Genomic DNA, 14,517 nt, shown 5'->3' on the forward strand with positions numbered 1-14,517 from the left:
AATGTATATCCTTACAGTGATGAAGCCGTTTACAAAAAGAAACAATACTTTATTTTGTGTTGTAATAGAAGCATACCAAAGCGAGTCAATTTCAAAGTTATTGTGTCACATATCTGCATAGAAAGGTGGGGGAGCATGAGACGCATATTCTAACAAATAAATATCATATATGCATATGATATTTATACAGAACTATGAAACTTGCATGCATGTTCTAAGCAGTGTTTGTTCTTTAAGCTTACTCTATATGTATTATCCTTGTGATTCGGGAGTTATGAGTAGTATGTCATTGTCAGTGAGGCAAGATGAAGATATACATATTCTACCAATTGTATCATTTTAAAATATAGAATAAGTGAAATATATATACGCACAATATGCATAAGACTTATGCAAAGGAAATAAAGATGCATATAAAGTCATAACGGTATAGTATAGGTGTAAGTGCACAGGTTTCCCTTATAACAGTATTTTTACAGTTTGCATAGATATAATCTACATAAGTTGAGCTACTTTACCATTGCTGCTTTACTCATCCTATACTGATCATGAGTTTCAAGTGATAAGAGGCATTGCTGTACGCAGTGTATCCACAGGCATCTGAGTTCTAATCTCACAGCATCCCCTGCTTTTTCAGCATCTGTACAGCACTTATTCTGATGGTTTGGAAGGCTTATGCACAGTAATCTTATGCAGAGCACCAAAAACTATCAGAATATAGCGACTGTAATTTGGTTTCAGTTACACCCATGAGAAAGCAAATAGTAGCTGACATATATGATGCAAACTGTAAATTTGGAATAATAGAAGAAAGGTAAAGTAATGTGTATGTAATGCTCACCTTATGCACATTATACCTATATATAAACTATACAGATCTCTAATCAAAGATGTTAGATTTCCTTCTATTGGTAAGTTTCTTAAAGGGACCCTGTCAGCACCTTTGAGCCCCATAAACTATGTTAACAGGAGGTTCCTTGTCCAATTGCTGTGCCACTGAGAAACGAGCGCACCCACACAGTGTGACTCTTTTCAGAAGGCTGTGTGCGTTCTCTCTCCCAAAGAGATCTATGAGATAGCGAGCGCGCACAGAGGCATCTGAGAAGTCATGCGGTGTACATGCGCGGATTTATCAGTGGCACAACATGGAAATGGGGGACATGGTGAGTATGAGAACCCTTTGAACCCTATAATGTAGTTTATGGGGCTCAAAGATACTGACAAGTTCCGCTTAGAGTCTGTTCACACCTTGCAAAAATGCCGTGGAAAAACTGCAGCAAAAATTCTTAATATTAAACTGAATGGGATTAAAACAAATCCTGTTCACATGTAGAGGGGAAAAAACGCTGTGTACTGCCTGTTGTAGCTGTACTGTAACTCTAAGGGCTCAGTCAGATGAGCGGTTTTTCACCGCATGTATAGGTGCATGTTTATTTTGGGGGTAGGGCTTATATTCTCTCCCCCCCCCCCCCCTGAAAATCCCTGCGGGGTTCCCTTCATACTATTGCTTTCAATGGGGCGGCAGCAACGCCGTCCCATTAAAAGCAATGGGATAGCATCGCGCTCCTCTGCCACAGTGTTCAGTGATGGGAGGACTCCCCGCGGGGATGAAGGAATCCCCTGCCACAGCTGTGGCATAGGAGCGTGATCTTCTCCCTATATTTTCAATGGGGTCGGCGCTGTTGCCGCCAGCCACATTGACAACAAGGTAAAACCCCTTGATGTGACAGCATCCAGGGGTTTCACATCCAAGGAATCCCCTGCTGCAGCTGTCACAGCTGCAGCAGGGGATAGCGATGGCACCGTACTTTTATGTGCGAATTTTACCATCATGTGACCGCACAAGTGTGAATAAAAAACTCGTCTGTCGCTTTGGTCACTCATTTATTATCCATGCATTTTGCGTTTCATTTTCACATACCTATACATCAGCTCGTCTGACTAAGCCCTAAACTGCGGTTTTGCTGTGTGTCCGCAATGTGTGAACATGCACCCCTAAAGTGTTGAGATCTTTCCTTTATGACCTTCCTTTGTTTGGCCATATGGAAAATGCTGCACCACTTATCAATCAGGTCATATGCAGAAATCCAATGAGGCATTACTATTGATGAGCATGCAAACCATGAAATACTATTGGCCATTTTTCGTAATTTGACTTTAATGTATTCCATCAGTGATTTTAAAGGGAACGTGTTGTCAGAAAACTACCTCTTGTTTATATCAAGTTGTTATTTTAATGTATTTTTATTTATATTTTTATTATTTTTCATGTCACTATTTATATTGAAAAGAAACTCTACAATCCTGCAGTTTTTCACTGTGCCCATTAAGCCTTAGCAATAAAAATAGATTGAATGAAATTCAATAAGACTGTGGGAGACTGTTCTAGGCGTGTTTTCTGAATTGTGCAGTGGGAGGGAGAAGGTGAGATATGACCATAACTCATTGTGAATGGTGGATTCTGTGTTTTATATAGGTGTTATCGTACATTGTAATCCTGCCTGTGATGATAATTAAATGCCTGCTGAAAAGTCCGCTGTACAGATCAGGACGTTTCAGTCTATTTTGAAGCTCAGTGGTAACAGGAAAAACTGCAAGATATCAAGATTTAAGTTTTAACCCCTTAGTGACGGCCCAATAGTGTTTTTAGGTCCTGCCAGTGCAGGACATGTATGGAGGGAGATAGCGCCGCTACCTCCCTCCATACAGCGCGGGCGTCAGCTGGGGAGGAAAAAATGAAAATGGATAAAAGCAAAAAAGCTCTGTCACTAAGGGGTTAAATATACATAGTGACGTTGAAATCTAATAAAAAAAATGCCAAAAATTAAATAATTTCACAAAAACTTGATTTAAACAATTTTCTGATGACACATTCCCTTTTAACAGATTCAAAGGTGCTGTTGGTAGTGTATATGGAAGAATATATGCCATATAGAAATGTATGTAACGTTATGGTAGTTTAAAGGGTAACTCATTCCAACGTTACCAATTTAATATAATTTATTTAACCCATTGCCAAGTATTTTAGGGCTCGAAATCGTTTTAAATGCTTAATGTAGTGGGACATTGTTTCTTGGTTTGCATTATTATAAATGATTGTAATATTTTTTACTAAAAATGTGTGGTCATTCAGGCAGTGTGAAGTCCCCGCTAATTGTATTAAGGTAAGTGAACTGTAGAAGCATAGTGGGTTAAGTTGATTTTCATAGGAGTTACAATCCTCACATAATGTAAGTATTTAGGGGTGGGGGGGCCAGCTCCAGAGCAACACACATTGTACAGACTCAATTGTACACTGATCATAGGCCATTTTAGTTTATCGAGCAGTAAGAAAATGCCCACAAATGATGGTATTTACCTTATTCGGAACACTATTATTATTAGGCATCACTACTGCTTGATAAATATTCCTCCACATAAACGTGCTTTATGGTTTGTTTCTTCTGCTATTTAAATATAGATGATTTCCATTTTCTCTGACTACAGAGGCAAGTAATAGTAGCCATGAGTCTCGTGTTGGTCTAGCAGAAGGTCTGGAATCAAAGGAGAAGACAATTATACCATTAGTGGTCGTCTCATGCCTGACCTTTATCTGTCTTGTGGTACTTGTGGGTATTCTTATATACTGGCGGTAAGTGACCTGATTTTATTTCATATTATGAAAAGCAAATTGTTGCTTAAAGGGTTTCTGTCATTAAAATGAAAAATGTTATACTTACTTATTCCTCCCCCATCAGTCTACCTACCATATCTTCACCTCCCCCATCTTCTCCTGTCTCCCTCAGGCCAGGGGGGTCACTTCACCTCCAGCTGCCTGATTCTTCTCCTTCCTTTGAGGGTACGTACATTGGCTGGCAGTCTTCTGCCTGCCTGGCAATGTACCTTACGTCACAGCTCACAGGCCAGCAGGGGGACTGCCTATCTGCTTCAGAGATTGCTCATGTGAGCTGACTCTGAAATAGATGAGAATTCCTGTATATGTCTATACAGAAGGGCTACAAGCCAAAAGCTCATTAGTGTGGCTTAAGCTCCAAAGTCTAAATATTTAGGAACCAAATAACAGGCTAAGCATTAATAAAGTTTACTTGGTGATGAAAATTGGACAACTAATATATGATCAAGATACGGAAAAACAATACAATATTGTGCTTTGCTACCTGCATATCAAGGGTGCAATCTGAGGTGAGCCCTGTTGATTTTTCAACACCCAAAGGTCGAGCATAAACTCCACCTGTACAGTTCCATGGTGGGCTCCCCTATTCCTGTGTCTAGTAGAAAAATACCCAATGAGGCATTATACAGTCATTTTCTTATCATTTGGGGGGCTTCTCCTTATCTGTTAGATATTCTTAAAGAATGTAATGAATATTCAGCTAAGTCAATGTTAAAACCAATGTTTAACCCTACTATACAGCACTGCACACTGAATCTCTATTAGGCTGGGTTCACACTAGACGTATTCCCGTCGTAAATCCCACGGTTTGGCCACAGCAAAAACCACGAGATTTCCGGCGGGAGAAGCGCCGCGGAAAAACACGCGGCGGCTTTAAAGCGGCCCGGCCGCTCGCTTTTCCGTTGCGGCCGGCGCTCCCATAGAGGAGAGCGCGGCCGCAACGGAAGTAAACAATAAATAGACATGCTGCATCTTTTGAAACCGTGGCTGCGGCCGCCGCAGCCACGGTTTCAGCCGGACTTACCGCAGCGGATTGGCCGTCCCATGTGTACGAGATTTCTGAGAAATCTCGTCCACATGGCTGGCTAATCCCGAGATTAGCGGCCACGGGCGGATTTACCGCGGGGAAATTCCGCGCGGCAAATCCGCCCTGTGTGAACCCAGGCTTAAGCTTATGAAGGACGTGCTTATAAACAATGCCAATCTGAATAAGCAGAGCTGCAGTCTAAGTGCTTATTCCACAGGCATTATACTCATTTTTGTGCTGTCTGGGATTGCAACGAATTTCACATATACCCATGATGATCAGTTAGGTTATTCACACATTATTTACCTAAACCGATTAATACTATCCTAGATGAAAAAAGCCCATATAATCTTAAAGGCTTTGTGAAAATTACTTTTTTTGCAATTTTTATGTGTTCTTTTGAGCCAATGCCAGAAGTGGATCCAGCGGAAGGAAAAATGGAAGTCCATTCTTCATACATCCCATATCTTTTGAATCAACTTATGTTTTTTCAAATAATGCATAAAAGGCTATCATAAAAACTGCAACTTTTTCAAAAATAAAACCTGTCTGAAACCACCCTTTTTCAATGGTAGAGCTTCACTTTAAGAGGTTTAAATGTAATGGTGGATCATATTATGAATAAGACCTGGAGATGTAAATAGGATCAGGGATAAATTAACCCTTTCCAATCCAATTTCTATCCTGGTTTTCCTAGGGGGCTTACACTTTTTCTGCCATTATAAAACGGCGCTATCTGCTGGCTAAAGCTAGTACTGCATGAGGTGACACATGGGATAGGTTCCGACAGCAGAGAGGCTGGCAATATACAGTAAGAGAACCCCTATTGTATGTCTTCCAACATCGGAGCTGTACAGCCTTAAATAATCATTTCTTTAGACGTCAGACAGTGGATTTGAGAGGGGTAAGCCCTAATGCACACAGCCAGATTTCCGCTGCGTAAAACGAGGCGGAAATCGGCAGCGTTTCACTGCAGCTATTGGGTTCTATTGAACCTAGTAGCTCAATGCACATGCTGCGGAATTCCGCAGCATAAAATTACCCGCAGCATGTCCTATTTGCTGCAGGTATATGCACGGATGGCTTCCATTGTAGTCAATGGAAGCCGCCCATCATATTATACTTCCGCTGTAGCACAGCAGAAGTATAGCGCGAATACGCGCCACCGTCGGCATGTGACACTGCCGGCGCGTTATATGACACTGCCGGAGCGTCATGCAGGACTTCAAGCAGCGGATCCAGAGGTGAGTATGGGGTCTTTGGGGGGGGCGCCGTGACGGACTCTGCAGCGGTATTCCGCTTGCGGAGCCCGTCACGGCCATGTGCATAAGGCCTAAAGAGGTACAATATACATAATCCAATACAGTATTTTAGTTACCCTATGGAGATCGTAGATAAATATCAGTTCTAAAATGTCTGTAAATAATAAATACAATTGAAATCCAAAGTTCTATTAAAAGTTTTTAAAGTATAAAGCCACAAAATCCAGGAACAAATGGGAAGAGACACTGACAAATCCAAAGTAATGGGAGGGCTAGAGTAACAAAAGAGGGAACATTGATCCTGGCACCCATAGAAGAAAGGGGCAGTAAAATGAATATATTTAACTATAAACTTAGGGATAAAAAAAAAACAACTAAGAATACAGTCTTTGAATAAAGTAAAAAAAATATCTGGCCATTGAAAGGCCTTAAAATTAGGTAAACACAACCTGAGATGAACAACAACATATGATAAATTACATGGTGTCATTATTAAACAAAAACTAGGCCAACATGCAGAACAGTGTGTGAAAAATGTATTATGCTCTGATATGCGTATTCAAAGAGGGTGTACTTAGGTTTGCTCATAACTATATATAACTTCTACTAAACTGAACCAAATTAAAGTTCTTTGAAACAAACCTTCCTTACACAATTCCCTTATCTATAGTACTATCTTGTGGATCTGGTGCATATTTAGAAATATACATCCACAAATTGGTAGTTTTGGACAATTTCAATTCTGCAGTACTAGATGAAATATTCAGGTTTCTTCAGTACTGACATTTTTCAATATTTAGGTCTGATAAACATTATAATTTTTTTATATTTTTGATTGATGGGAACTACTGTACATTTGTATGTTACCGGCAGTCATCACTTGTTTCATTCTTATTGAGTGATAATTAGTAATTCACACTTAACACATCATCATCATGTTGTTCACCTATTATACCAAACAGATGGAATTGTTTGAATCTTCGTACTTGATTCAGAGAACCAGATGTTTTACTTAGATTTTATATTGTAACAACCTAATTGTTGAGTGATGTACATGCTATTTTGCACACTGTTCTTGAAATTATGTTTTTGACAGTAAAAAATATTCAGTATTTCTGTGCCTGTTTGAGAAATGTAAATTAAATATGTTTTGTGCTCAACTTAAAGGGCCACTCCAGTATATACACATTTCCATCCCTGCCAGCCTCATTTGATTGTTTTTTACATCGTGGCCATCTTTTATGTATATTGCAGTCACTTTCATGCAGTGAAATGCAATGATGAGATGATTACATTATGATTATTAGATTGCCTGCTTTCTTTTCATATATGCTGTGCTAACAATCCCATAATGCATCAGTCCAGTATCACATGATCAGGTAGAGCCAGTACCATCTCTGCCTACTGGGAGGACAGTTTATCATTACTTTCTGTATTTACATAAACTAAAGATTATAAGTATATGTTTAGCAGGATGAACTATCATCTGCTTCATTACAGCTGTGTGACAGCAGCCTCTAATTATCAGCAGTAACTATGATAGGAATTTATGTCCCATTCTGTAAACAATGTGTGGAATAGTTCATATAACTGACTCCTGGTCAATACATAGCTACAAGTAAATCTCAAATGGCCACAATGAGATCACATGAGCCACCTGAAGAAAAAAACTCCAGGAATTTTCAGATAGAAAAGATTAAGTAAAGAAGGTAATATTAGCTGACTTCTATATACTATTTACACTATGAATGAAATAAGAACTCACTAGAATGGCCCTTTTAATAAAGTACATACTTTAACATGGAAAGTACATACTACGGTATAAAGCTCATCACAGGCATAAAAGTGAGAATTGATATTGATGATATTGTTGACTATTTGGGAGCTGGGACCTTAACCATTGCTTACAATGAAAAGGTTAAAGCTAGAGATGAGCGAGTATACTCGCTAAGGCACATTACTCGAGCGAGTAGTGCCTTAGCCGAGTATCTCCCCGTTCGTCTCTATAGATTCGGGGGCCGGCGCGGGTGACAGGTGAGTAGCGGGGGGGAGAGAGGGAGAGAGATCTCCACTCCATTACTCCCCGCTCTCCCCCGCAGCTCCCCGCCGGCTCCCGAATCTATAGAGATGAGCAGGGAGATACTCAGATACTCAGCTAAGGCACTACTCACTCGAGTAATGTGCCTTAGCGAGTATACTCGCTCATCTCTAGTTAAAGCCTCTTATGCTCTTGTATCGCAGGTTTGCTTTATTTGCCATATGTGTAAAACAATGGACTATACTTTTCTGTCAGTTTGACTGCAGGAGTCTCTGTATGAAATGGACTGAAGCAAAAGGGGACACTATACTCACTATGTGGGCTTATGGATCATGAATGCATCTGGAGATGATTTAACACTTGCATTCAGACATGTTTACAAATGTTTTGTAGGAGTGGGAGAAAAGATGCCTTCTTGGTAAACAGTGCTCATTTTTTAGATAAATGCACTGTAGAGATCTGTTCTCCCTTTACTTGATCAAACAGATGCCACCCATTGGCTATCAATCACCCATAGCATCCAATATTTAAAAAATGTGCAATTAATGTACAATTGTAGCAAACATTAACCTCTTCCTGCTCCAGGACGTACATTTACGTCCTGGAGCGTCGGGGTATGTATGCAGAGAGGTCGTGGGGCGACCTCTCTGCATACAGCATGGGCGTCAGCTGTTTACTACAGCTGACACCCACAGGCAATAGCCGCGATCGGCTGAACGGCATTTAAAGCCCCCGGGGTCCCGTGCGCCCCCCCCCCCCCGTGCGCGCGGTGAGATCGGGCGAGCTGTGCAGGTGTCATGGCTGCCGGGGGCCTTCTGAAAGGCCCCAGGGCTGCCTTGAGAGACTGCCTATCAGAATGCAGTATGACGTAATGCTATAGCATTACGTCATACTGCAGGAGCGATCAAAGTATCGTATATTGTAGTCCCCCAGGGGGACTTAAAAGTAAAGTGAAAAAAAGAACAATAAAGTTTTTTAATTGTTAAAAAAAAAAGGAATTTTAAATCACCCCCTTTTGCCATATCTATAATTAAAAAGTCTAAATAATAAAATAAAAATACATATTTGGTATCGCCGCGTCCGTAAAAGTCCGATCTATCAAAGTAGCACATTATTTTTCCCGCATGGTGATTGTCGTCCGAAAAAAAAAATAAACAACGCCAGAAATGCACTTTCAGTCACCCTGTCTCCCAGAAAAAATGCAATAAAAAGCGATCAAAAAGTAGTACGTATTCCAAATTAGTACTAACGGAAACTTCAGGAAATTCTGCAAAAAGTGAGCCATCGCTGAACTACGTCGATGTAAAAATAAAAAAGTTATTGCGCGCACAAGATGACGGCAGAAAATAATTGAAAAAAATTAAATGTCTTTGAAAAAAAAAAAAAGAGTAGTATAGTAAACAAAAAAAACTATACAAGTTATCATGTCGTTTTTGTTGCAGTTTGTGCGCCGTGGAAACAAGACGCACTGAAAGATGGCAGAATGTCGGGGGTTTTTTTCATTTTACTCCACTTAGAATTTTTTTTACAGTTCTTCAGTACATTATATGGTACATTAAATAGCACCATTCAAAAATACAACTCTTCCCGCAAAAAACAAGCCCTCATACAGCTACATCGATCGATAAATAAAGGAGTTATGATTTTTTTAAGGGGGGGAGGAAAAAAAGAAAATGGAAAAATAAAAAAGGGCTGCGTCATGAAGGGGTTAACTTGATATTTAACACATTATGATGATTTAACTATATTGCAATGCTGTAAAGCGAGTAATCATGATGTGCCAGTCATGTTCATGATGGCTACATCTGTATACATTTTGTTACTGTATGGCACAAGACTATATCATTTTTTCTATCATGAGAAATTGAAGTTTTTAAATTTAAGATAAGGATGGAATCATCTGTGTGGCCAGCCCTCCTAGTTATAAGGTCGGGAATTTTAGTCATACCTGTTGCAAACAGGTGCATAAAATCAAGCACAGAGCCATGCAATCTCCATAATCAGAAACTGGAGGTAAAAGTATGGGTCATACTGAAGAACCTAGTAACCAGATGCACTGAGTGCTAGAAACTGCTTCTAGAAGTGAAGTCAGCACAAGAACGGTCTGTCCAGAGCTGCATGAAATGGGTTTTCATGGTCCAACAGCTTCTCACAAGACAAATATCACCATGCGTGATGCCAGGCATTGGCTGAAAGGAATTACATTTCTAGAAGTTTGATGGATGTATTTGGAGGGTTCTTAGAGAATGCTATAATCCAAAATGCATAGTTTGTTCTGTAAAATTTGGTAGAGTAGGGCTAATACTATGGAACTGTTCTTCAGGGTTTTTGCTAGCTCCCTTATTTCTAGTGAAGAGTAATGATAATGCTACAAAGACATTTCCGACACTGCTACGCTTACAATTTTGGGGCAACAGTTTGAGGAACGCCCTTTATGGTTCTAACATGACTGGGTCCTATGCACAAAGTGAAGTCCCTGAACATGTGGTTCGACGGGTTTGGTTTAGAGGAACTGGAGAGCCTGGCACAGATCTCTGACCGCCTTTTGGGATTAATTGAAACACTGATTGCAGGCCAGTGACTGACCTTGGAAATGTTATTTAGGTTGAATGAGTGTAAATTCCCCCATATACTCCAAAATCTTATAGAAAGCCTTCTCTGGGTAGTGGAGTCTATCATGGCAGCAAGGAGGGATCAAACTTCATTATGACAGTCATGGTTTTAAATTGGGATGTCCAACAAGCTAATGTAAGTGCGACTGTCAAGTGGCCATGTACTGATCTGTCCTTCTCTAAGTTATCTCTAAACCTAACATTTTCCAAGATGTATGGTGGGATGTATTTTCAACTATCATAGATAACAACATATTCATCTTACAAATGCCTCCAGTAGTTGCCATACTTTACTTACAAACTGCCCTCAGACTCTAATGAATGTCTAATAAATAGACATTAAATAGACAATAAATAGACAATAAATAAATCTCTGGTCTCATCAGTCATTGCTCTTATGATTTATGCTGCAACAATGTATAACCAGATAGGCTACAGTGTATGAGCATGAGCTCAGCAGAAAGTCAGTGCTGGGATATAATGATTACAGACTACATACAGCTAAACTACCAGGGAGAAAAAGAGGATCAGCAACAAGTGCAGGGGTTTTATGCCTGATCTGAGCTCGAGACTCCCAACCAACTGGAGGCCAAGATCAAGTTCAGGTTTTAAAGGTACAGAAACTGCTGATGATACAAATCACAGTGAAAGTGTAAAATCTAGTATGTTGGAGCAGCAGACAGCATTATATAGGCTTTAAGCACAGGTACGCCAAGGGGTCTAAAGGCAGGGGGTGCAGAGGTTGCATTTGTAACTAGGTTCTGCTGGTGTCTAAAGGCCCATCTGCCACATTAGAAGATGCTAGTGCTATAAATGGTACATGGTAGGTGACCGATCCTGTTCCAGATTTTGCACTGGGGTCCAGGAGCCTCAAGTGACCAATATGCTACATAGTTTGTAGCATCTATAGTTGATTGTTGTTTTCTTTTATCCTGCTTTTTATTTTAAGCTATTTTTGATCAACTGAAAGAAAAATGGGAAGTTTGATAAAGAAAGCTTGAAGTCTACAGTTTTCAACCAGTTGCATAGCAAATGTGTTTACTTGAAAATTATAATTAGTAGCATTAACAATTAATACAGCTTTTCATGCCATTATAGGAAATGCTTTCAAACTGCACACTTTTACTTGGAGGATAATACTTCGCCAAGAGTCATTTCTGCTCCCCCTGCACCAATGTTTCCAGTTTCAGGTAAGAATTTGACTATCCTATTGTCCATATACAATCAGTTAAAATATGACTTTCTTTTCACCCGTAGTAAAATTTTGCATCAACAGGTAACAGAAAAAAATCAGAAAAGAGAGTGAAGAGAAATAAATTAACCCTAATGTGCCCTATTATCCTGTCTAAATGGAGCATCTGTCCCAAATAGGGACTACCCCAACACCAGCCTGCCCCTGGAAAGCTCCTAATAAGACTTTCTTAGTCTATAGAATATGGGAGTAAGGAGACAGACAGAGCTTTTCACATTATAATATGGAAACAGAATAAGACATAAATTCTATTACAGTGATACAATATCTCTCAATTTATATAGAATAGGTTCCAAAATGACAAAATAATGCCAACAAGATAATTGCCAACAGACATGTCCCAACGCATTTCACCAGTGAATATGCGGGCTCATCATGGAACTACCATGTTAGCTATAACCAATAACTAGTATTTATTAGGAAATTATATAGTACCAGTGTTTCCGGTGTCGCAATGCACCACACAGCTCTGCTACATTCACATCACACAAACACAACTCTGTTACATGTACATCACATACATCTCTGCTACATACATTCTTCATCCCATACAACAGGGATCACAAGCAGCACAGCAGAGTCCAGCACACGCTGATCACCCTCTGGTCATTTGACCCCGGACTCCTCCCACATAGGTGACTGATCACATGACAGTGACCTCATGACAGGTCCTGTAAGTACACTGAATACTAATGAACGCCTAGCCAGACAGCAGCCATGTGCTTACAGGACCTTTGATGACACCATCATCATGTGATCGTGGGGGGGAACATGTTACTCACTCACTTAGGATGAAGGACCTTTAATGACTCCCCCGTCATGTGATCTGGGTAAGAGCATGTAAATCACTCACTCTTGCTCTTTCCCTGATCATCCGAATGGGAGTGAGCTACATGCGCTGCCCCTAATCACATGATGGTGACGTCATCACAGGTCCATCATGCGGAGGTCATCTTGAGTGAAGGAGTTATCCATCCCCTACAAATCCCCGTGGCCTCAGTTGCTATGAAATAGAACCTATGATGATATCACAGTCATGTGATCAGGGGCGGAGAATATAATTCACTTACTCTGGATGAAGAATCATCATGATCCGCCCCTGATCACATGACTGTGATATCATCACAGGTCCTTCATCCATAGGTGATCCCGAGTGAGAGAGTTTTGCATCCCCTACAAACCCCCGCGGTCTCAGTTCCTATCGAATAGGACCTGTGATGATATCACCGTCATGTGATCGAGGCAAAGCATGGAACTCACTCCAGATAAAGCACCGTCATGCTCCGCCCAATATGCAGAGTGAGTGAGTTACATGCTCCGCCCCTGATCACATGACGTTGACCTAATCAAAGGTCCCTCATCCGGAGGTCATCCAGAGTGAGTTATGCATCCCCTACAAAGCCCTACAGCCTTAATTGCTATGGAATAGGACCTGTGATCACGTCACTGTCATGTGATCAGGGGCGGAGCATGTAACTCACTGACTCGGGATGAAGGACCTTTGATGACATTATGGTCATGTGATCAGGGGCAGAGCATGTAACTCACTCACGGACGGACAAGTGGTCGTTCAAATTTTTTGGAAAATATGTCTGTACAATCCTGTTCACAATTGATGCTTTAAATAGTTAGAATTCCCATGTTCCATAAATGATATAATTTCAGATTTCTCTCATGTTTCATGATTGATACAACCATGCCCATCCAAAGGTTAGTTCGCACCCTGAGCAAAAAAATTTTTTGCATTCCCCTTCCCCCATCATAGTAAGAAACACTAGGTTAAACAGCGTTGGGATGTCACCTACTGCAGCAGAAGCTAGCTGCAGCTCTACCAGCCAAGCACAAAGCAGCATATTGCATATCTGGCAAATTTTAGCACAGGGGCAAGCTTAAAATACTGGCCCATGAGGAGTGAACACCCTTAGGGTATGTTCTAATGTGGTGGATTTGCTGTGGGTTTTCTGAACCAGATAAAATCCACATCAGATCTGCAGCAAAATCTGACCAATTTTGTGTGGACTTGACATATTTTGACGTGGATTTTGACACGGATTTGCTGCAGATTTTTTTGTTGTGGAAAATTCACAACCATTGCACTACATATAAATGCACGCTTAGGGCTTTTACCCACTAGCGTTTTTTAAAATTCTGCGATATCGCTGCGTTTTTTTCGATGGGACTTTCTAATGTTCAAATCACATCGCACAAAAATCGCAAGTTTTGTGCGTTTGCGCATTTTGTGCGATGCAATTTTAACATTAGTAAGTCCCATTGAAAAAACGAAGCAATATCACAGTGTTAAAAAAAACGCTAGTGGGTAAAAGCCCTTAGAATAGAAACACGCAACATGTGTAGCCAGACCCAATGTATCCTTCCATCCTTAACCTGATTATAAATGTGGCACCAGAACTAACCTCAGAACAAAAATACAGTAACAGAGCCAAGCTCATAACCTGACTACAGGTCCAAAATCAAGGTCATAAGATTAATACAGTACCAGAACCAAACTCATAGCAAAGCACCAGAACCATGCTCATTACATAAATGCAGCACCAGAACTAAGCTTAGTACATAAATACAGCACCAGAGCCAATCTCGGTATATAAATACAGCACCAGAACCAAATGTATGACAAATAAAGCACTAGAGTGAA

At 40.4% G+C, this 14,517-nt stretch overlaps 1 protein-coding gene across 3 annotated transcripts in view; it reads left to right on the forward strand.

Moving 5' to 3' along the window:
* The window catches only part of PTPRZ1 (protein tyrosine phosphatase receptor type Z1), a 198,224-nt gene that overhangs the window by 120,019 nt on the left and 63,688 nt on the right, over nucleotides 1–14,517 (forward strand). For all 3 annotated transcript variants that reach the window (XM_066591838.1, XM_066591839.1, XM_066591840.1), the window contains 2 exons: nucleotides 3,487–3,631; nucleotides 11,711–11,802. In XM_066591838.1, the coding sequence (XP_066447935.1) occupies nucleotides 3,487–3,631; nucleotides 11,711–11,802 (237 nt within the window). The remainder of the gene's footprint in view (nucleotides 1–3,486; nucleotides 3,632–11,710; nucleotides 11,803–14,517) is intronic.

This window comes from Eleutherodactylus coqui, chromosome 2, assembly GCF_035609145.1.
Source record: "Eleutherodactylus coqui strain aEleCoq1 chromosome 2, aEleCoq1.hap1, whole genome shotgun sequence".
NCBI lineage: Eukaryota > Metazoa > Chordata > Amphibia > Anura > Eleutherodactylidae > Eleutherodactylus > Eleutherodactylus coqui.